This window comes from Oryzias melastigma, linkage group LG21, assembly GCF_002922805.2.
Source record: "Oryzias melastigma strain HK-1 linkage group LG21, ASM292280v2, whole genome shotgun sequence".
In the NCBI taxonomy this organism is placed as follows: Eukaryota; Metazoa; Chordata; class Actinopteri; order Beloniformes; family Adrianichthyidae; genus Oryzias; species Oryzias melastigma.
Genome location: NC_050532.1, coordinates 27,678,962 through 27,699,506, shown reverse-complemented (window position 1 = coordinate 27,699,506; position 20,545 = coordinate 27,678,962). Strand labels below are relative to the sequence as shown.

The 20,545-nt window shown below is 43.8% G+C and overlaps 1 protein-coding gene and 1 long non-coding RNA gene across 6 annotated transcripts in view; one reads left to right on the top strand and one right to left on the bottom strand.

Moving 5' to 3' along the window:
* pard3bb (par-3 family cell polarity regulator beta b) overlaps window positions 1-20,545 on the bottom strand; it is a 164,741-nt gene that overhangs the window by 66,702 nt on the left and 77,494 nt on the right. For 4 of the 5 annotated variants that reach the window (XM_024286436.2, XM_036209561.1, XM_024286438.2 and 1 more), the window contains 6 exons: window positions 15,027-15,218; window positions 14,522-14,680; window positions 12,043-12,196; window positions 8,345-8,441; window positions 7,804-7,934; window positions 6,384-6,428 (listed from right to left, as the gene is read on the bottom strand). In XM_024286436.2, coding sequence (XP_024142204.1) covers window positions 6,384-6,428; window positions 7,804-7,934; window positions 8,345-8,441; window positions 12,043-12,196; window positions 14,522-14,680; window positions 15,027-15,218 — 778 coding nt within the window. The remainder of the gene's footprint in view (window positions 1-6,383; window positions 6,429-7,803; window positions 7,935-8,344; window positions 8,442-12,042; window positions 12,197-14,521; window positions 14,681-15,026; window positions 15,219-20,545) is intronic. The other variant, XM_024286437.2, reaches the window with a different exon arrangement.
* LOC112155056 lies at window positions 1,388-4,769 on the top strand. The gene is made up of 2 exons (XR_002920748.2): window positions 1,388-1,523; window positions 4,195-4,769. It is a non-coding gene; the product is annotated as an uncharacterized LOC112155056 (long non-coding RNA).

The following is a 20,545-nucleotide window of genomic DNA, read 5'->3' as shown; positions in this document are numbered from 1 at the left end:
GACCGGAGGGCCGGGCCCGCTGCCAGCTCAAAATACAAGTAATCCTTCCACACGTGCACACACACCCCCACGTGCACACGTGCACACACACAAACGTCCACACGCACACACATTTCAGATTCCTGGCTGGCTCTGGCTTGTCGATATGATGCCACTTTGATTCATGATGGCTAAACTTGCATCACTTTAGCTAATGATTCCCTATACACACCGCCGCCCTGTGTGTGTGCGTGTGTACGTGCATGTGGGGGTGTGTGTGCGCTGATGTGACTTCCACATCTCTTTAAACAACCATTAAGCAAACACACACACAGAGCCACCGTAATCAGATGCAGTGAGAGTATGCATAATGCAGCGCGCTGCCAGCGGAGGAGACGGACCGCGGCCGCCCAACGTGAGATTCTCCTCCATAAACGCTGCCCACATGACATTCAGAGACACGCCGCACTGAATTATTAAACATCAAAGTGCGATGTGATTAGTGCGTGCAGAGGCAGTCCTGCAGCGAGGCTGCGGCGGCCTAATAAAGCTGAGCAGATAAAACCCTCCGACGGCGCACGCCCTCACCGAGACCGCCACAGACTCGCCGCAGATCATTGGAGCTTTTTCCCTTCCAGCAGAACTCTGATGAAGGCCACGACCTCCGGACCGGTTCAGAACGGGGAAGCACAGAAACAAACTTCAGGTTTCAAAGAGCAGGAAGAAGATCTTCAGGGTGAAAGATTGAGGAAGAAAAGTTCTCTGACAGTCATACCGCGAAGACCAACAGATCTGCTGACTCATGGATCAGTTTGAGTAATCTACCTTACAAAAGGAAACCTTGACTCAGCAGATCATCAGGCGTCATTCTGACCTGGAGGGTATGGGCGTGTCCTGGTCGAATTGGGGGATGATGATGTCTCTGAACCTCCAGTGACTGGACCATCTACAGTTTTACTCTGACTGGGGATGCCTGTCCAGACCGTCATCCCGTGCTCACACTGCAGCTGCAAGGTGGGGCTATTAACGTTGACCATGGCTAGACCGCTCCAGCATCCGGACCAGAACGATTCAGTATGATCCCGGCTAACCTCGCCTTCTCCAGTGAGACTGACCACCTGTTTAAGGTGACCAGACACTCATCAGTGAACAGGACAGTCGACCATTGATGTGTTGTCCAGGTCATTGTCCTGTACTGCAAACATTCACCATAGTTTCTTGCAGTGAAGGCGGAGTTTGGCTGAGGCTGGGCTGTACGGGGTTCCATTATGTCTAATGAACAAGTTTATTAAACAATTGTTCATGTCTATGTCCTACTAAACATTATCTTCTGTGTCCTGTGAAACCACAGGAGCTAACGACGCTAGCACCTGTTGCTAAGGACTCTTCTGATGACTTTACTGTCTCCTGACAGTAGTTCTGAGTCTTGATGAGTCTGTTAACGAGAATTTGAGACTCACTAATTTCACCTGCAACACTTGACTGTCTACTACTAACCTGAAGATGCTATGACCAGGTGGAGCAGCTCGTCTGTCAGCGACGCTGTGAGTTCACGGCTGTTTGAATGATGAACTTGGAATGACTTTCTGGTAAAATTAGCTCACAGAATGTTGACATGGATGCTAAATTGAAAATGTTTTCCTGTTAGAGTCAAGAGGAAACACGTTATGAGGAGGGTCTGACACCACATTAAAATTCCCTCCTAGTGTTTAAGGTTATTAATGAGAAATCACAACCGCCAGCAGCAGAAACCAGAAGTTCTGACGTTCTCACAGCAGACAACGGCAGAATTTGTCCCATCGGATCAAAGCCTGGAGATAAATAAAGACAGAAATCTTCTATTCAGTGGAGAACCGTCTCAAGACTCTAAACCGACTAAAGCTGCAGCATCTGAACCGCTATTGCCGTCTCCTCACACCAGCATACAGACGGACGTTATTCAAGTTAAACTTAAGACTTTTCAAGAACTTTTTTAAGGCCATGTGTGTCAAAAATTAAGACCAATATCTCAGTCTATTTTCCATTTCATACATTATTTCTCATTATATTAATTTATTCCAATATTATGATCAGAACTGTAGCTCCTATTTTATTCAAACCGGCGGTGGGCATTCAGCGTATTGGTGTTTATTTATGTCATTTGAATGAAGTGATGGTGGTCAAAAGATTGGAAATTTTGACCGTTTTAAGGCTCAGACATCAACATTTAAGACTTTCTTAGGACTTGTTAAGACCCGCGGGAGCCCAGCTCCCTCCAAAGGTGAGCTGAAGGTCAGCAGACGTTCTCCTTGATGCTGATGCAGTCCGACTCCTTCAGACGTGCACTCTCTCCCGGAGTTTCTGCTGCCAGTTGCAGGATTTGTGTCATAAATGTAATTACTGCCGTCCGGCTGTCAGATGATAGAATTAAGCTGCTTTTAGAGCACGGCGGGAACACAACAGTCTGATGGAGATGGATGGACGACGCGGACGAGAAAAGACAACGGAGAAGCAACGAGGAGCTGGGGAGGAATCACAGGAATGAAAGCGAACAGCAAAAAGAGCGACGGGTTTCAGTAAAAGAATTCAAAGAGGCAGAAAGAGGTTTAGGAAAGATCAGTAGATGAGCTACATGTCGGCTAACATCTCCTCAGAAGGTTTTCCACATTCTGCTTCCCAGTCTCACAGGTGAAGAACCCTTTCTCACCCAACATCCTCAGATCTGGTCTCTTTTACTGCTGAGGAACCGACTTTAGAAACAATCCTCCGTCTGATCGCGGTCAGAGACGCTGATTCATCTCCAAACTTCACGAATGCAGAAAAAGCATCAAAAACAACGAAGTTTGTCTGTTTAGTTTTTCCCTCAGTGGTTTGATCCACAATGATGTTCGGTCTGCAGCCTCTTAAAGTCTGCTTTAATGCATCAATGTTTAGAAACTTGGACCGGAGAACTGTTGAGGATAGGCTCCAGCAACTCCAAAAATGAATAAAGAAAAACGGATGTTTGAAATCTTTCAGAAATAGTTTTAACCTTAAGTCAATAATCTCAGATGTTTTCATCTGGATCATCTGAAGAAGACTGAACAATTAAAGATAACCTGATCATAAATGGAGTTTAAAGAGCTTCTCTGGCCTGAAAGAAACAGAAAACGCTCAGACTTGAAAGGGATTTGGCAGAAATGTGGATTTAAACCCTCCGTAAGTGAAGTGACAGAGCAAACTGTTGGGAGGAGAAGCAAACAGCGTGATGGAGCAGAGGCACATGTCAGGGATGCTGTCTGAAGCCTGAGGGAGACGAATGGCTCCTCCGGCCGGGAGCGACAGCTCCACCATCTCCTGATTACTGCTCACCTTTATTGGCTCACTGGGGGAGATGGAGGGGGTCAGAGGTCATTCAATACAGAGAAGTGTTCAACCGCCCCCCAAAAACAGATATTTGGTCCAGAAAGCGCTCCCGCAGGAGGAGGCGGGGCTTCCTCTGCCTGCAGACGTGCAGCAGCATCCTGTTGCTTCTGTCTGAGACAAACTGATCCATCGGGCGAGCGAGGCGGCGTTCAGGTCAGACCAGAGGAAGACGGAGGAGAAGAAAAGGAGCTGAAGCCTCAGAGAGGGACGGCGGCGGAGACGAGGCTCTGCCAGAACGCTGAACCGCTGTCCCTCAGCATCACGGACGTCCACACACACACGGATGAGCGGCGCCGTCCGTCCTAAGCTCCTCCGCCTGTTTGCCAGCCTCTAAGCCTGAATGGCGTTGGCACGGACACGAGCGAGGAAGAGGCTGACGGAGGAACAAAAGATGCACTTTCAAACCCGCTGGAGGCTGCGGCCGCCGCACGTGCACGTTCCGTCTCAGGCGTGCACGTGAACCTCCTCTCAGTGCCTGACAGGCTCTGCAGAACGCTGCAGCGCCGACTTTGTGCCCGCTCAGCAGTTCGTCTGCATGCATTCGACTGCAGAGCTGCGTGTTTCCAGACAGGCGGCGTGTCAGAACGCAGACGCGCCGCCGTCCTCTTCAAACGGTTATTATTGGAACAAAGGAGTTTCCAAAAACACGCCGACTTCACCTGTCAGGAAGACGGATCTCGGAAGCTTTAAAGATGTTTTATTCTCACACCGCATCGCACAAAAACACACAACTGAGAATGAGTTTCTAGAGCTGCAGACAGAAAAGTAAAACAGAATCGGTTTTAAGATCATTTTCCGAGGTCTTTGTGTTTTAACTGTTTTATTTTCCAGAAAATGTTGCTGTAAATGCTCTTCAAACGAGAAGAACGACTCTCAGAAACAGAGGAGAAGCTGGAACAAACTTCAGGATGAAGATGTTTGTGAGGCTTCATCCAAACTAAGAAAAGAGGCTCCACCTCCAAACTCATGTGAGGAGAGCGGCCTCCCACCGTTCCTGCAGGAAGATCCGAATGAAAGGAGGAAACAGAGGAGCTGAAGCTCCGCCCATGCTGCCCCCCCGCCCCGGTGCCCCTATGTGAGTCTGATTAGAAAGTGTGAGGCCAAAGGCTGCAGACAGACGTCCTGCAGGATGAAGAGCGCTCTCATCCTCGAGTACCTGCAAATGAAAGCCGGGCGACTTCAAAGCAAAGAGGGAGTTTTGGGCGGGAACCTTTGCAGGTTTCTGAGATGAAAGCAGGAACCTGCATGCAGGTGAGAGCGCCCCCTGCACTCTGACAGGAACATTTCACATTGAGGTTCTTTCAACTCCTCTCATCACGATGCGGGAAGAAGATGCTGCAGATTTCAGTCAAATAAAGCCGTGAGCGGCGTTTTACTCGCCCTCGCCAGCCCCTCTGCCCCTCCCACTTTGGTCACAACTGTATGTGAAATCTTCATGAAAAACAAAAGAGGATCCTTTATTTTTCCCACAGTGAGGAAATTCCATTTTTTTTCCTTCCCGCCATTGCTGAAAAAAAACTTTTTTCTGTTGCTTTTATCACCATAGCAACCATTTTATTTTTGGGTTTCCTGACGAACACGTTTATGAAACTTTAGAAGAATCTGGAAACAGAGGTTTTTGTTAGCCACGCCCACATCCTTCATGTATACCATCTTCTGATTAACAGAAGTTACATTTTGAAGATCCTTTGAAGAACACTTCAAATCTAAATGAAGACTGTTTGTCCAAAGCAAATGACTCCAACGTTGGGAGTCTGAGGTTTCCTGATTTACTCGAATGATTCGATCGCAATGATCACTCATGTGCCGCGTTTTAACGCTTTTCTGCTTCGCTCGCTTTAGCTAGCTGATGCTAAACAATTACAATTTAATGACAGGAAGTCTCGTCATGTAAGATCCTTTCACCAGAATTAAAAACAATTTAACGTCTCACTAAACTCTATTTGTTCCTATTGTAAAAGTGTTCCAGATCCAGAGGTCTTTTCACTAGGATGATGCTGATTTTAGCCAAAATAAATTAAAAAAGAAATCTGGTTTTAAGACTTAGCTCCTGCAGAGCAGCAGGACTCCATTAGAGATTTGATTCTGGTTTGTGGGTGGGCCTGTTAGTGTGGAAGCTAGCTGACCTAATTTCCCAGCATTCCTTTGTGCACACTCTCTCCCACTAGCTTACAGCCCAGAACAGCAAAAAAAAAAAGGCGAAACATTTTGTTTCTATCCAGTTTTGATCCAGATTCCAGCTCAGACGAGGAAAACAAACAAACATTTGTGGATCTATATGTCTGCAGGTGGATTCAACAGAAAGGGGCGGGGCTACGAGATTATGGCCCCGCCCATCGCTGATGCTGTGTCACAAACATCTGTTTCATCTGATCCTGATCCAACATGATTTGAATAAAGAAATACTCTGGAATGCAGTTTTAATCCTAAATGAATGTTTATGTCCTTCAATATTACATGTTAAAAGAGCAAAAACACGGTTTTCATTGGAGGTTTTTAAGGCTTTTTCTTGGTAAAACTAAATTTAAGACTTTGTAAAGATCTGCAGTAGGATGTTTGTATCATTTGTTCCATCGCTTCGTCCAGATTGAGCCAACGACTCGTGGATTAAATGTTCACAATATTTCAGGAAAAAGTGCACAAGCAACAACAAAACGCCACTTTGGCGAGCTCGCCACGCAAACGCCGTTCAAAATCTACAATTTGTCGTTTCAACATTTTTACCCATGTAGCTTAACGATGATGCTGGAGGAGTCGGGAGGCGACAGATCGACATCAATATGAAGAGTTTCAGTTTGTAGATGGCAGTAAATGTTTTTTTTTACAAAAATAAAGATGGCAGCTTCTTCCTAAGGTCCAGGTTTAACGAAACTTTGATTGTGGTTGAAGACTTAATCTGATGTCATGTATGACAAATTTTGTGGAGATCACTTAAAATTTGATTTTTCCATATTGAGGAAAATTTCACACTGAAATCCTCCTCATGGTCCTCATCCTGGGTGTGAAGGTGCGTTTCTCACCGGACACGGTTCCACTCAGAGATCCCACGTTGCTCTCGTCTTCCACTGAAACACAGAAAGCCTCATCAGATTTCTGCTGCTGAAACCTTCGGTCCTCGTCCGTTCTTCTCGTCTGTCGTCACGATTGACCTGCTGCTCCGGCCGTCGCTCTCCACCAACCGTTCCTCCCTCTGTCTCCGTCCTCCCTTTGCTCTTCGTTCTCATCTGTCCTCCTTTCACTTCTTCAGTTTCCTGTCTATCCCTCTGACCTCTGACCTCCATTTGTCCTGCTGCTGTAAAACTCTCCAGGATCAACTTAAACCTGGACTAAAGTTAAGTTCATGTCCATGAACGTTCTGCAGATCAGCTGCACTGTAACTTTTCATTTTTACCATCAGATTCTTTTCCTCTCATGACAGACGGAGATGTTAGTTAGTGAAGGCTGCAGGCGTTTAGTGGGTTAAAGGACAGAAGGAAACCTGATCTCATTTTCTCTGCTTTTTTTCCAGGTGGAAAATCTGAAAAGCTCTAAAGTTAAACGATCAAATTTAGCTAATAAACGCTTTAGTTTCTGTTGACTCAAAGCAGAAATTCCACAAATGAATCTTTCAAACGTCAGGAGACCTTCAGCAGCTGCATTTCTGATGATCACGTTTCTGCAGGTTTCAGCGCCGTTCTCCGGTTTAACCACGGAGGCGGATGTTGAAGGATGGCTTTAATTAAAGAGCGTCCCGCCAAACAGAACGTTAATGAAGCTAAAATTATTCTGCAGCAAACTTTCCTCTGACCGTTTCTCCACTTGGACCACAGATTAGGGAGAGGAAAGTCCATTAAGTGGATTTGTGAGAAGAATTCATCAGAACATGTTGGGCAGCCTAAGACAAACTCTGCTTCTACGCTCCAAAAGAACTAAATAAGAGTGAGATGATGAGGACTTCTGTCACATTCTGCTTCCTCGGTTGATCATTTCCTGGACTTTGCAGAATCGAGCTTCTTTTGCATCTGCTGAGCTTCAAATGAGAGCCAATCAGAGGAGACGCAAAGATCCTCTCTGCATTTGTCACACACGTGCACACTCATGCGCGCTCATACACGTGCATGCACATCTGGACTTAAAGTGGAAGGAGAGAGACGTCTGACAGAACCGTGCTGCAGCACTGAAATGTCATTCAGAATATCAGTAATCAGCGCGGCGGGCTGCAGGAGGGGGCGGAGCCTGATCAGAGGCTGCAGCGCTCTGACATTTGTCTGAATGGGTTTATTTGCTCTGTCAAGCCCCGACCTGCTGCAGCGTCTGACGGCCGCTTCTCCAACCCAGCAGCGACCCGGCTGGTTCCACCTCTCCAGAACCGAACCGCCGTCCGTCCGTCCGTCTGCATGCAGCGGGTTATGTGGGGGAGGGGGGGCATGCAGAGCAGACTAACAAAGTAAATCTCCCCACCAATGGGACGCTGGCTCTGACTCGTACCCAGGTCCATGCTCTTGGAGGCTTTGACGTGGTGGAACTGCTGCTGGTTCTGGTTCTGGCCGGGTGACTGTGGCTGGGCTGAGCCGGAGGTGGAAGAACCTTTCCTGAAGAGACAGAAATCCGATTGTGGACGTCACAAGAACTTCCTGTTTGTGAAGTGACTGAAGAAACCAGACAGTAATTACAGTTCTTCATTTTATTGTGTATTTTTATTGTTATTTATGATCAATCAGCTGTTTGTGGCCATTGACCTTTGTAGGATCAAAAAGGTTTGTTTCTATTCTATTCGGTTCTATAATTTTCTATTCTACAATACTCTATTCTGAAGGACTCAGATGAAAACAGATTTATGTCCATAAACTGTTTATGCTCAGAAACTGTGAATCTAAATCCCAAACGTTCGTCTTCCGTTTCTCAGATTTATCCTCGATTATATTTCAGATTAATCCGTTTATTCTGGAAACAACAGATCAGAGAGGGAGATAGCGATCTCAGCTCTCTGGATAAAACACACCTGTCCTGCAGGTAGGGGGGCTGGCTGTCAAAATCATGAGCGAGCGGCCCCCCCTCCTCCTCCCCATCCATGAGGAAAGAGAAGCCCCCGTTGGCCACTGGGAAAAGAGAAAACAGGAAGTGAATTAATGAGAAGTTCTCCTTAAAACTGCCTTTATGTGACCTTCACATGAAGGCAGGGGGGCGGGGCAAGGGGCGTGGCAGGGGCGGGGTCAGACAAACAAACATGACAGAAGAAGAAATGAAGCTGTTTTTCCAACACAACTCTGATGAAAGTAACAGAAATAAAATACAGATATTTTATTTTAATTTCCCAAATTAAAGAAAATTGGATTTGAGTGAATTCCCATGATCCTCTGGGATTCTCTGAATCAGCTCTTTCAACCATCGACTGTATCAGAGAACTGGACAGAGTGATGTCAACCATAGAAACCAGTTCACTCCGCCATGTTGGAGGCAGACATCATCAGTGATTGGTCCAAATCGGTCTAAGTCCTCGTTTCTACGGCAACCATTATGACCAATCAGGACTGAGCTTTTTGGAAGGCCACACCCCTTCCACTGAGAGCAGGCCACACAGAAACTATCAAACTTTTTAATGTTGGTCGTGGGGGCCAGCAGGCTCCGCCTACTTTTATTGAGGCATCTGATTGGTCGATTTATAACTTGAACTTCAGAAAAATATATTAAAAAGAGGACGGTCATTCTGACCAATAGAATGACAGAGAAACAGCTGTTTATTTTTCTATAGAAGTCTGTGGGGTTTTGACCTTCTTGGAGCCACTTCCTGTTTGGAATTCCAGGGGGGCGGAGTCACTCAGTCCAGTTTTCATGTGGTTACAATCCTGGACTCGAGTCTGCATGTTATTAAAAGCAAACTCAGACAGTTGCTATGGTGATGAGGTGACTTCCTGGTTGTTAAGGAGGATCATGAGGCGAAGAACTCATCAGAACGTCCATCTGGTCCAAACAGAACCGGACCGGATTAGCATCCTGTTTACCTGCATTAAGTGCTCCCAGAAGCTAAAAGTCTGGTCTACAAGCTTCATGAGGTTCAGCTGATGTTCTGCTGCAGAGTGAACCCAAAGTCGATCCAAAGTTCTCCAGGACCAAGCCCGGTCGGTATGCAGGACACCTCAGAGGAGCAGGAGAACCTTTCATTTACAGACCAGCATCCTCTGCAGTCCTCCACGTGCACACGCCTGCGCACGTCAAGCTGAAAGCAGAGCCCCCCCCCCCACTAATCACCTGCTTTATTTTTCTTCAGCTTCTTCCTGAAGCTGATCTCCTGCCTGTCGTTTATCTCTGCTCTCAGATCTCCCATAAATCACCTTATCTCCTCCTCCTCCTCCTCAGCACCTTCATCAGCCCGACTGTCAAAAACACATTCCTGCTTCACCTCACACGCTCACAAATCTGCTCTCCTCGACGGCGGCTGTTTGAAGTCGGCGTTTGCTGTGGATGATGGATCAGCAGATCTCAGCTTTCCTTCCTGTCGCTCCATCACTTCTCCATCAAACCTTCTTCTCATCCTTCTCCTTCCTTTCTCCACTACCAGACGATAAAACCGGGTCGTTCTGCAGAACTCTCCGGTCCGTGTAGAGGACGGTCTCTGAACGAAGCCTCAGCTGATTCGAGGCTTCGTTCAGGAAGGAGAACCTGCGAGTGGCGAGCATCCGTCTTCTGGAAACTCCTTTGTAATCCATTTATAATATAACGGACTGAACTCCATCCAATTATTTCATGATCACTTTTAAGGCGGTATTCGGTGATAAATGATCATCCTGATGTTGTTTTGGTTTGTTTCAGACATGAAATATATTCCGTTTAAATGCAGAGATGTGATGATTTACCAGAATATTAATGTTTCTACATCTATTTATGTCCTAATGATGCATTATGGGTCTTTGATTCTCTGCATTGTTATTTACATTCAAGAGGAGAGAGACTTTCTCCACGTGAAGTGAATCCGTCTCTGGACTCTTCTGAAGCATAGATGGATCCGCACACTCCTATGGATTCTGTTCTGAAAACTCCATCAGAATCAAAGGTTAAAGGTCAAATCAGATTCTGAGAAGATGACATTTCCTGTTCTGTCTCCTACATGTTCAGCTCTGACCCAAACCGAAGCAGCTTCATGAAACTCTGAGTCGACAGCAGAAGTGATGATATAGACGATTAATTCTAAATAATAACTGGTTTCCTTCTCTGTCAGTCACACAAACAGGAACACAAACAGGAACACAAACACATAAACAGGAACACAAACAGGAACACAAACACACAAACAGGAACACAAACAGGAACACAAACAGGAACACAAACAGGAACACAAACAGGAACACAAACACACAAACAGGAACACAAACACACAAACAGGAACACAAACAGGAACACAAACACACAAACAGGAACACAAACAGGAACACAAACACACAAACAGGAACACAAACACACAAAGAACACAAACACACATACATTTACACAAAGACAGGGATGTATAGAGTATTAGTGCTGTCACATGATTGCACTAATTGCAATTAAAGAATTACAGACATTTTAGCACATTTTTTATTGTGTTTACTTCCTGCTTCCATGACGTTCATGTGTGATAATGCACACCTGGAAGAGCATTATCCTGCTCATGACATGACCATTTAGAGAAAAAATAAATTTTAAATCCTTTATTAAAACTTTATTCCTGTCATATTTTTAAGCTTAAATTGTTTTCCATATAAGCTGAGAGTTTATAACCGGGTGCGTCGCGTTGTCATGGTAACAGCTCCAGCGTGAGGTCTGCTTCCTCTGAGGAGGTGATCATCACATGAAAATAAAGCATCTCTTCAGAGGGAAAGCTGCTGATTCTCCTGCATGTTGTTGTCCAGATGATGAAGCAGAAGTTTGTTTCAAAGGATAAACGGTTCTGTTCCTCCACTGTCACCTCCTCATGTTTGATTACCTCCTTAAATTCTATTATTTTTCTCTTCTGCTGCATCTCAAAATGATCAAATTCACCAAACAGGTAAAAATGTGATAAACTGTAGAATAGCATCTTTTAAGAAATACATTTTGACATGAATAAGAAGTTTATGGTCAATATTTTTGGATTTCTCAGAAAAATGTTGTTTTAATTAGAGACTCTAGACCTGAATGATTATTTTTTACTGATTAAGATTGAAAACAAAATCTTCCTTATTGGTGTTAAGTAAAGATAAGGTCTGTTATAAGAAAAATAATTCCACTTTTTTAGTAGTATTTTGATCTTTTAGTGCAACAAAATGTCACAAAGTTAAATGAAAATACGTTAAAATCAGGATTTTCAAGGAAATTATTAGGATAAACATATGCAATAACAATCAATTAATTTTTAATTGCAAAACAATATTAATCACATGACAGCACTAAAAATAATATATGGTGGTGGCAGAATAAACTGTAGCTGATCAGAAACACCAAGAAATGAAATGAACGACAGAAACTCAAAGAAGAGAAGAAGAAGAGAGAAATGAGTCTGTCTCTGTGATCGGACTGATGCATGTTTGATTTTATTGTCATTAAGAACCAGAGCGTCAAACTGGTTAGAGTTAAAGTGATAATATGTGAACAACAGCTCATGATGGGGGTGGGTCAGAATGACCCAACACGCTGAAACATAACCAGACGGATCAGAGACTGAAGAACGGAGTGGGAGGAGCTTACTGGTAGAAGCATAGATGGCGTTGGTCACCAGAGCAGAGGGGGCGGAGTCTGTGATGGGACTGACCATTCCTGTCAGACCTTTAGCTGGACTGATGGACCCAAACAGACCCGAGGAGCTGTCGAAGGAGCGGTTGGGCGACGGCTGGTGCTGGTCCTGAACCGGAAACACAGATGTGGATTAATGTGAAGAAATCGTCTGTAAACATGAATATAAGTTTGATCTCTGCGTCTAATCCGGTCTGGGACGGCAGGAATGACTCCGGGCTTTATGAGTCACCATCATCTCCATCATCATCTTCATCATCATCTTCATCTTCATCTACTAATCAGTTGTGAAGATTTTCAAGACTAAAATCAAAACAGTTTCTGTAACTTTAGGATTCAGTTTCATAAAGATGTTTTAACAGAACGAAAGGTTTAAACTCGAGTGATTGATTGATTGATCTTTTTTATTTCAAGCATAGATTTTGGAGAATACAGGACAAAAACAGATTTTTCAACCTCATTACAGAAATAGTGAAATGTAGAGAATAAACTAAAGACACACTTAAGTCACCTTTGATTAATTAAATATGGTATTTATGCTCAAGTCTAGTTGAGTTTGATGGATTCCATGAAAAGGAGACGGGTAGAATCGACCTGATGTAATCCCAAACCTACTTAGTGACTTCATTTTACTGTTTTGCAAAGTTCTAATCTGGTTCTATGGATCTCTGGTCTGTAAAAGTTTTCATTCCTGCACTGAAGCTAACAGAAAAGCTACTTTTGGGCTAAAAACAAAAACTGATGAACTAAATAAAAATGGATTTAATGACATGACCTAACATAGACTGATGGAGTTAATACATCTACTTAAAACTCGCTTTACATCAGCCTCTCGCTGTATCACCTTTTACAGTTTCTGTTTTGTGGATTTTTTTAAATGTTTTTTTCCAGTGCACCGTGATCTGCATCCTGATTGGCTGTAGACTGGGGGTGTGTATCGTTTCCTCTCACACGATTCGATACATAAAGGATTTAATTTACTGGTGATTCGATGCGATTCTTTTACCTAAAAATATTCAAATCTAGATATTATTATTCATATGACGTTTAAAGCTTTAATAAATAATATCTGGTATTTGACAGAGAAATGTATTCAGGTTCTGACTTGGAAAAAGCAAGCTTTAAAATATTTCCTAAAACGATTAAATATTAAATATATAGATATGGAAGTGTCTCAATCCTGGATGATTCACCAGTCATGTGTCAAAGGCCACGCCCCTTTTTGGGTTCAGGTTCAACATCATTGAAATAACTAAAGGTTCTGATTCAGGTTCTGATTGACCAGGGCTGGATCTGCTGGTTCATTATGATGAATGTAAACCATCAGGTAACAAGCCCCCTAGTGGCGACCTGGTGAACTGCTTAAAGAAGAACGGAACCAAAACGATTCTTTCCTGACAGATCTGATGTAAAGCTGCTGGACGGACGCGTTTCTCTGCTTTGGATCAATAAAGTTTCTCCTAGTTTTTATAAAAACTCTGTAGAACTCTTGTGCTGCATTCTGACCACATCAGCTGGTTTCACAATACAAACAGGTGTTTTCTGTGTGGCTCCTTTCAGAGCTCATTGAAATATCTGCCGCTGCATTAGGCTCCATTTGTGCAGGAAATGATATGTGGTCTTTTTTTAAAGCTGCTCGTCTCTGAAAGCCTCTTCACACTCCAGCCGCCTGCATGTGCAGGAGGTTTATTCAAACAGACCACAGAAGCCTGGAGAAAGCCTCATCTGAAAGCAGATGAGATGAAAAGCCTTTTCTCCTGCATGAAGAAAAGATCCAGCTGAACACTCTGACACAAACTCAGACAAAGAGGAAACATCTGAAAGGCTGGAGTGTGGATGCTGCTGATGCTGAGAGGCGGGAGGAGAACAGGGAGGCTGCTGGGAAAAAAACAGGAAGAGTGCTAACAGTGCAAAAGCTTCCAGCCAATCATCGTCACACTGAAGTTCTAAAAGTACGGTCCGGTTTAAAGTTTGTTAACAGATGACCTGCAGCTAGACGAGTTCAACAGGAGCATCACAGCAAAACCACCTCAAACCCAACCGGGGGAGTCAGAGGATCCAACATTTGGAGACTCTCTGCGGTGAGTTCTAAAGCCTGAGTCAGAGCTGAGTCATATCTACATATATGCATGAACACATACATATAATATATATATATGTATCTACTTCCAGATACGTGTTGTAGAAGTGTTCACTACGACCTGTTACCTGCAGCACGCCCGTAGATAAAAACATTAGCATTTTCTCTCTACGGTTCACTGAGCTTTCTGATATTTCCTGAGGGTCCCAATATTTACTCGCCGACGCGCTTAAGGACAGATGGGGCTGCGGCTCACGGGAGCCCTGAACCAATCGTATTTCTCGTCACGTTTGTGATGGTACAGATCCATCGGCTCAGAGTCGGCGTTCGCCCCGCGGCGTCCCGGAGACAAACCTGGGGGATCCTCAGCACCACCAGCTGGATGGTTCCTCTGACGTTCCCCTCCTGTGACATGGACCTCCGCAGCGTCTCCATGGCGGCGTGGTTGGAGCGTCCCAGCAGCGACTCTCCGTTGACCGCCACGAGCTGGTCGTTGATCCTCAGACGGCCGTCCTGTAAAAACACACGTCTTTACTGCTGCTGTTTGGGGCGAGCAGATTCCTTTTCATCCAGAGTACGGGAGTGTGACTTCATTTCCTGCTTCTATCACAGGTTAGTCCCCAAACTACAAACTAATTATTGATTTTTCACAGTCTGAAATATTGTCCAATCAGCTCGGATTTCCTGTTCTTTAATGGAGACATCATGGAAACTCATTTATAGGAAAACATTATTTTTCTCAAATTCCTCAAACAGTCTTGACTAGTTGTGATCAGTTTATTAAATGTCATTTTGTTGGACGTTTGAAACCTTTCATTCACCAAACTGCTGTGTGGTTAACCGTCAGGGGTCATGTGACCTTGTACGCCGCTCCTCCATGGATGATGGACTTGATGAAGATCCCCAGATCCTCCCTGGTCTCCCGGGACTTGTTCCCCTTGAGGCTGACGCCGAGCCCCGCCGAGCCGCTGTCGTTCAGCGGGATCTCGAACATCAGCTGCTCCTTCCCGTTCTCCAGGACGACCCCCGCCACGCGGGGCGCCTCCTCCTTCTGGGAGGAGAGGGGAGGCGGTGAGACGAGAAGGATGGAGGAGCAAAGAAAGCGCAGCCATAATAAGGAGACAGAGTTCAGCCAAACTAAAAGCTTTTCCATTTGAGGGAAACCATTACAAGGTGCTTTCTGGTGCAAATTTCTCTGAAAAATGGTGGTCAGGCTCCTGAAGAAAGCCATTTGGACCGTCTGATTTTATGCACCTATTTCTCCCCTCTCAGCTCTGAAATATCAATAAAGGTTGTGCATTTCGCAGAGGTTATTGAAGAACACGGTAAACACAGAGCCGGAGGGACAAAAGCTGCAGCAGCACGGCCGTATAAATCAGGGAGATTGCAAAGCTGACAAAGAAACAGGAACAAAAGTGGATTATAAAGATAAAAATGACCCAAAAAAGAGGGAGAAAAAAAAAGCACAGCAAGGAAACACGATGGCATTAATGACTGGAAATCACAGCAAAGTACCCAGAAAAATGGAGAAGTGGAGGAGCTCAGAGGATAGCAGACTCTGATTTAAGGACTCTGTGATTATTTAGTCTAAAGATTCATAAGTAAATGAGAAATTTAACAGTTTTTCTGGAAAGTCTTAAGTGAACATTTATGTTCCTGTCAGGATTTGAAATGAAGCTCCTGAGCAGCAAAATGAAACAAACTGCTTTTCTTCTCAACGTTTTCAGTTCAGTCAAATTTACCAACAAAAAACTGTTAATTGTTAAAGAATATTTGACTCTACCGTCACATGCAACGAAATCACAACATTTGTAGAAGATAAATTATTTTTTTGTTTTGTGAAAACAACTTTTGAAAGTTAGAGGTGGTTTATTATTTTAAAACATTTTTATTTGATCAAACTGTTTCTTGTTCAGTTGGCATCAAATGAAAAACCAATCAATGCTGTATTAATAACATTTTTAATCATAATGTACATTTGTATCTCTTCTCGTTTAGATGACTTTAACCCTCATTCTCTTAAACGCTCGTTGACAGTTTGCTGATCGTCTGAAGATCCACAGCGATTCTTTTCTGGCGTCTTCAGACTGGAAACATCATTTGTTCCAGTCCGAGACCGCTTCATTCGGTTCAGATCGAGTCCTGAAGATTGTGTTGGGTCAGATTACCAGAAAAAAGCCTGTAAACAAAACCATGTGACTAAAGACCTCTTCACTCATTGGCGAGGGCGGGGCAAAGCAGCAGGAGAAGGTAAAAGTATCTTTGTTCTTTTATAATCTATGGGATTTCACTGATACAAACTCATATTTCACTGATCAGTTCTGATCGTACCAACGTCTGGTTCAACACATTTTCCTTTTCGTACGGTGCAGTCATGCTGCATGACGACGGCTGTGAAGGTGCGATGATCGGTGTTTATGACAGATGGTGGAGAAGACAGTGAGAGGATCCATGTGGATCACGTTAAAGTTGTTGTAATGAGCCTGCATTCACATTTCAGTGAGTTACTGTGTCATCGTTGTGGTGTTGGGACATCGTTGTTAAGATAATTCTGTTAAGGAACTAGAATGTGGTTTTAGGATGATGTCACAGCAGCGGTAGGAGCATGATAAAAATCATGGACCGTTTCTTCTTCTATGAAAACACAACGATCGTTTGTCTTGTTGCTTCATTTCTACTTTGTTTACATCACATGACTACCGACCACGGTGGCCATTTGCGTTCAGTTATTCGGTTCTGGGACCGCTTTGTATTCAGACTGAAGAATCTCAGAGAGAACCAGAGTTCAGCAAAAGAACAGAGACGACAGATGGATCAGAGAGGAGTTCCTGGTCCTGGAACAGAATTGGTTTGGAAGTTCTCAGACTGAAAACTAGTTCTGGATTGTCAGGTTAAACGACCTCAGGTTCACTTTAAGCAGACCAAATGTGTCCGGTCTGAATACAGCCTCAACCGGAGACACAGAACTGCTGGTTTCCTCTTTGAACTATTACTGACCCTTCAGCCCCAATCTTTGAGCCCCACAAACCAAAATCTTTTAGATCTTCTAAAAAGTTGCTTTGAGACCAGAGGAGATCTCGCTGATGACTTCTCTTCCTTTGTCTGATGTATCACATCAACTCCGTTATGCTTGAAGACTCAAAGTCGAGACGTTTCTATCCAGAGAAGATCTGCGATTTGAGTCTGACGGTGATTTGAACTTTAATGTTTGAGCAGATCCTTCAGCGTTGGATGTTTGAATCTGTCTGGATTTGGGTTTTGGTTCCGTGAGCTTTTATTTTTGATTTTATTCAGTGAAAAGCGCTATAACTAAACATTTACTCCTCGTACTATTGTCAGGTGTGAAGCTGTAAAAACCCGTCAACGCCATGCTCAGTAACAACGGCGTTTTCCAGCGCTGTGGCTGCAGAAACGGCGTGTTGGAGCCTCAGACTGTAGCGGCGCGTCAGCGTGGAAGCATGATGGGGGAGCGAGCGTGTTTCTGTGGATCAGCAGCATTTGGTTCAGACGCTGCTCCTCTGTGGGGATTTGAGGTTTAACGGTGTTAAGCCGACACAAAGTCCTGCGCTCTGCAGAAAACTGTTTCCTGCTGGAACACGTCTCCCCATCAGGCCGACTGTCCGGACCCGATAGGAGGCTCTGCCACCTTGGAAGCTCTTCTGAAGACGCCTGTAAGCTACTTTCTCTGCATAATTACTCAGAGTTTATTAGTGTCTACAAATCTGTTCAGGCTAATATTGATTCAGCAACTTCCAGTGTTTCTGTTTGTCTGAACGTCCATCCATCTCTGATGTTTATGCGCCGGAATCTTCAGAAAACTTCCTCAACTCCCTAGAAATATTTTAGTAAACAAAGAACATGTGTAAACTGTAAAACTGACTCCTTATGGAGACAGAAACACAGCGGTTCCCTCCAACGCATTGTTTCAGCCTCATTGCTACGATGGGGGGTGGATTGTGTGTGATGGTAAAATAAAGAGCTGCAGCGATCCGCACGGATGTTGCTGCTGTAAAAAGGTGTTTGATTCTTTGCTACATTAACTCAATCAAACCCATCGGCTGGAGGAAGAAGCTGCAGATGAACCTGCAGGTCGTTTGACGTTTAAATGAGATGTCACCATGATGGATCAACAGAGAAAGAGATTCGGAGACACTGAAGCTGATAGCTGAAAACGCAGAAGCTAATAGCCAGCTAAAATATTTGCTAAATGCCAAAAAGAATTAAAAAAATAAAACTACCTAAACTTTAAATAGCCTAAAAAACTTAAATAAGCCTAAATTAGCCTAAACAGCTAGTATGTAGCTTAAATATTAACTAAAATTGCCTAAAAAAATCTTAGTGAATTCCAAAATAGTCCAAAAAGGTAGCAGAATTACAATTATTAAAACTTTAAAACCATAACTTTTTAACATAATCCTGAATAAAAAGTCAGGAATATTATTCCAGAATAAATCAACTTAAACCTTAAATAACTTTCAATATTTTACTCTCCATAAAAATATATTTTGTCAAAATTATACAAGTTAGAAATGAACGCAAGATAACATCGGGTCATTAATAACAACAGAATAAAATGATCTGGAGGGCCGGATCCGGCCCCCGGGCCTCGACTTTGACATATGTGCTTTACAAGAAAATGAGAAGCTCCACAGGAGGAACGACGAGACAGAAATGACAAACTGGAGGAAAGATGATCGAAGACTCTGATTTGTGAGCATAAAAACCCAAAGGTGTATTTACCACAGCGCTCATGGGAAAACGTCCACAAAGCATCAACCTCTGACCCCCAAGAACGCATCCCTGTACTTCCTCCCTTTGAGTCTGAGGCTGGATTCAGACCATTAGAGTTCGTTTCCCCAGATAATCTGGAACAAATTTACAGTCTGAATACACCCAAGGAGACCCAGGAACCCCTCTCTGACTTTGGAGGGGGTCTCGGTTCTTCTCCAGTCCGGTTCTCTCAGAGTTTCTTCAGTCTGAATAGACTCCATGATTGGAGTGGAACAACTGGACCCAAACTGCCACCACAAACGTGTCGAGTCTGAATACACATTAAGTTACATTCTCATGAATCATTGGAACGTGATCGTGAATTATTTCTTATTCTGCATTTTAGTGAGTCCCAGTTACACTAATAACAGAAATAAAGTTTCATTATGGAAAAGCAGAAAACCAAAAACAAAAAAAACTTGAGCGGATTTGACCACGACGCGGTTAAACTGCAGACGGGTCTCCAAGGACCCAACAGATGGGGGGGGGGGTCTACTACAGCCACTGGATAGGGTCACAGTGGTGACAGAACCAGAAGAATGTCCCAACCACTGTGGTGAAGGACGAGGGCTAATGAGGAAGAAGAAACGTCTGTGAAGCTCTGGAGTTTAGAATGAGCTCCGTCAACACATGCTAACAGTCTGACGGCGTGTGAAGAACACGCGGCGCTAACACGCTAACACGAAAAGCACGAGCGTCAAGCCCACAGACTCAGAAGTCAATGAGAAGTCGACCGATTTGTCCACAAAAAGTCTCCAAACTGAACAAACATTTGTCGTTTTCATCACTGAACCCTGGAGACAGAAGCTGCAACGTGGCAGAAAAAGATAAAATATTAATGCAAAATATATTTAATGTTTCTATTTAACAACATGAATTTATGTGAAGTCATCAGCAGCTCCTGAAGCTGTTAAAGCAGAAGCTCCGCCTCCTTTCTGAGGCGAACACACGGACAGAATCCGGCAGAACTTTGCTGACAGTCGAGCCTGAAACGGTTCTGATCCGAGAGGAACCGACAGGAAGACGTTTTCTCTGTGTTCTTATCCAAACTCTTTATGCAGATCAGTCACGTTTCCTTTAGTTCTTATTTGATAAAGAATGTAGAGAAGTCACCTAAAAGCTGAACTACTTTATATATGTACACAAAATATCATTATCTGGTATGACGCAGGTGTGAAATATATTTGTTTTACTTTAAATATGTATATATATGAAGATATAGATAAAAAATCATGGATGTTTGAGGTTTTTAAAGCTCTTCTGAAGTCGAGGAAAACCCTCCATGCTTTTATTTTGTAGCCGCTCTGCTGCAGATCAGCTGTGATGGTTTTCTGAAGGACCTCCTGAGTCCAGCAGGAGACGCAGCTCCAGAAATAAGGAGGTTTATGAATCTGGAAAACCTTCAGCATCGTCTTCTCCTGAACAGATTACCAAACTTTACCAAAAGATTTCTCCTTGAACTTCAAAATATTTAGAAAATACTGAAAATCTGTGGAAAAAGCAGCAGGCTCACGGCTGATCTCAGTTTGAGGTTGATTTTTAAATGAGTAGAATCGTGATTTATTACCGTCATGACAAGCAGATTTGATACTGATCTCCTGCAATCTG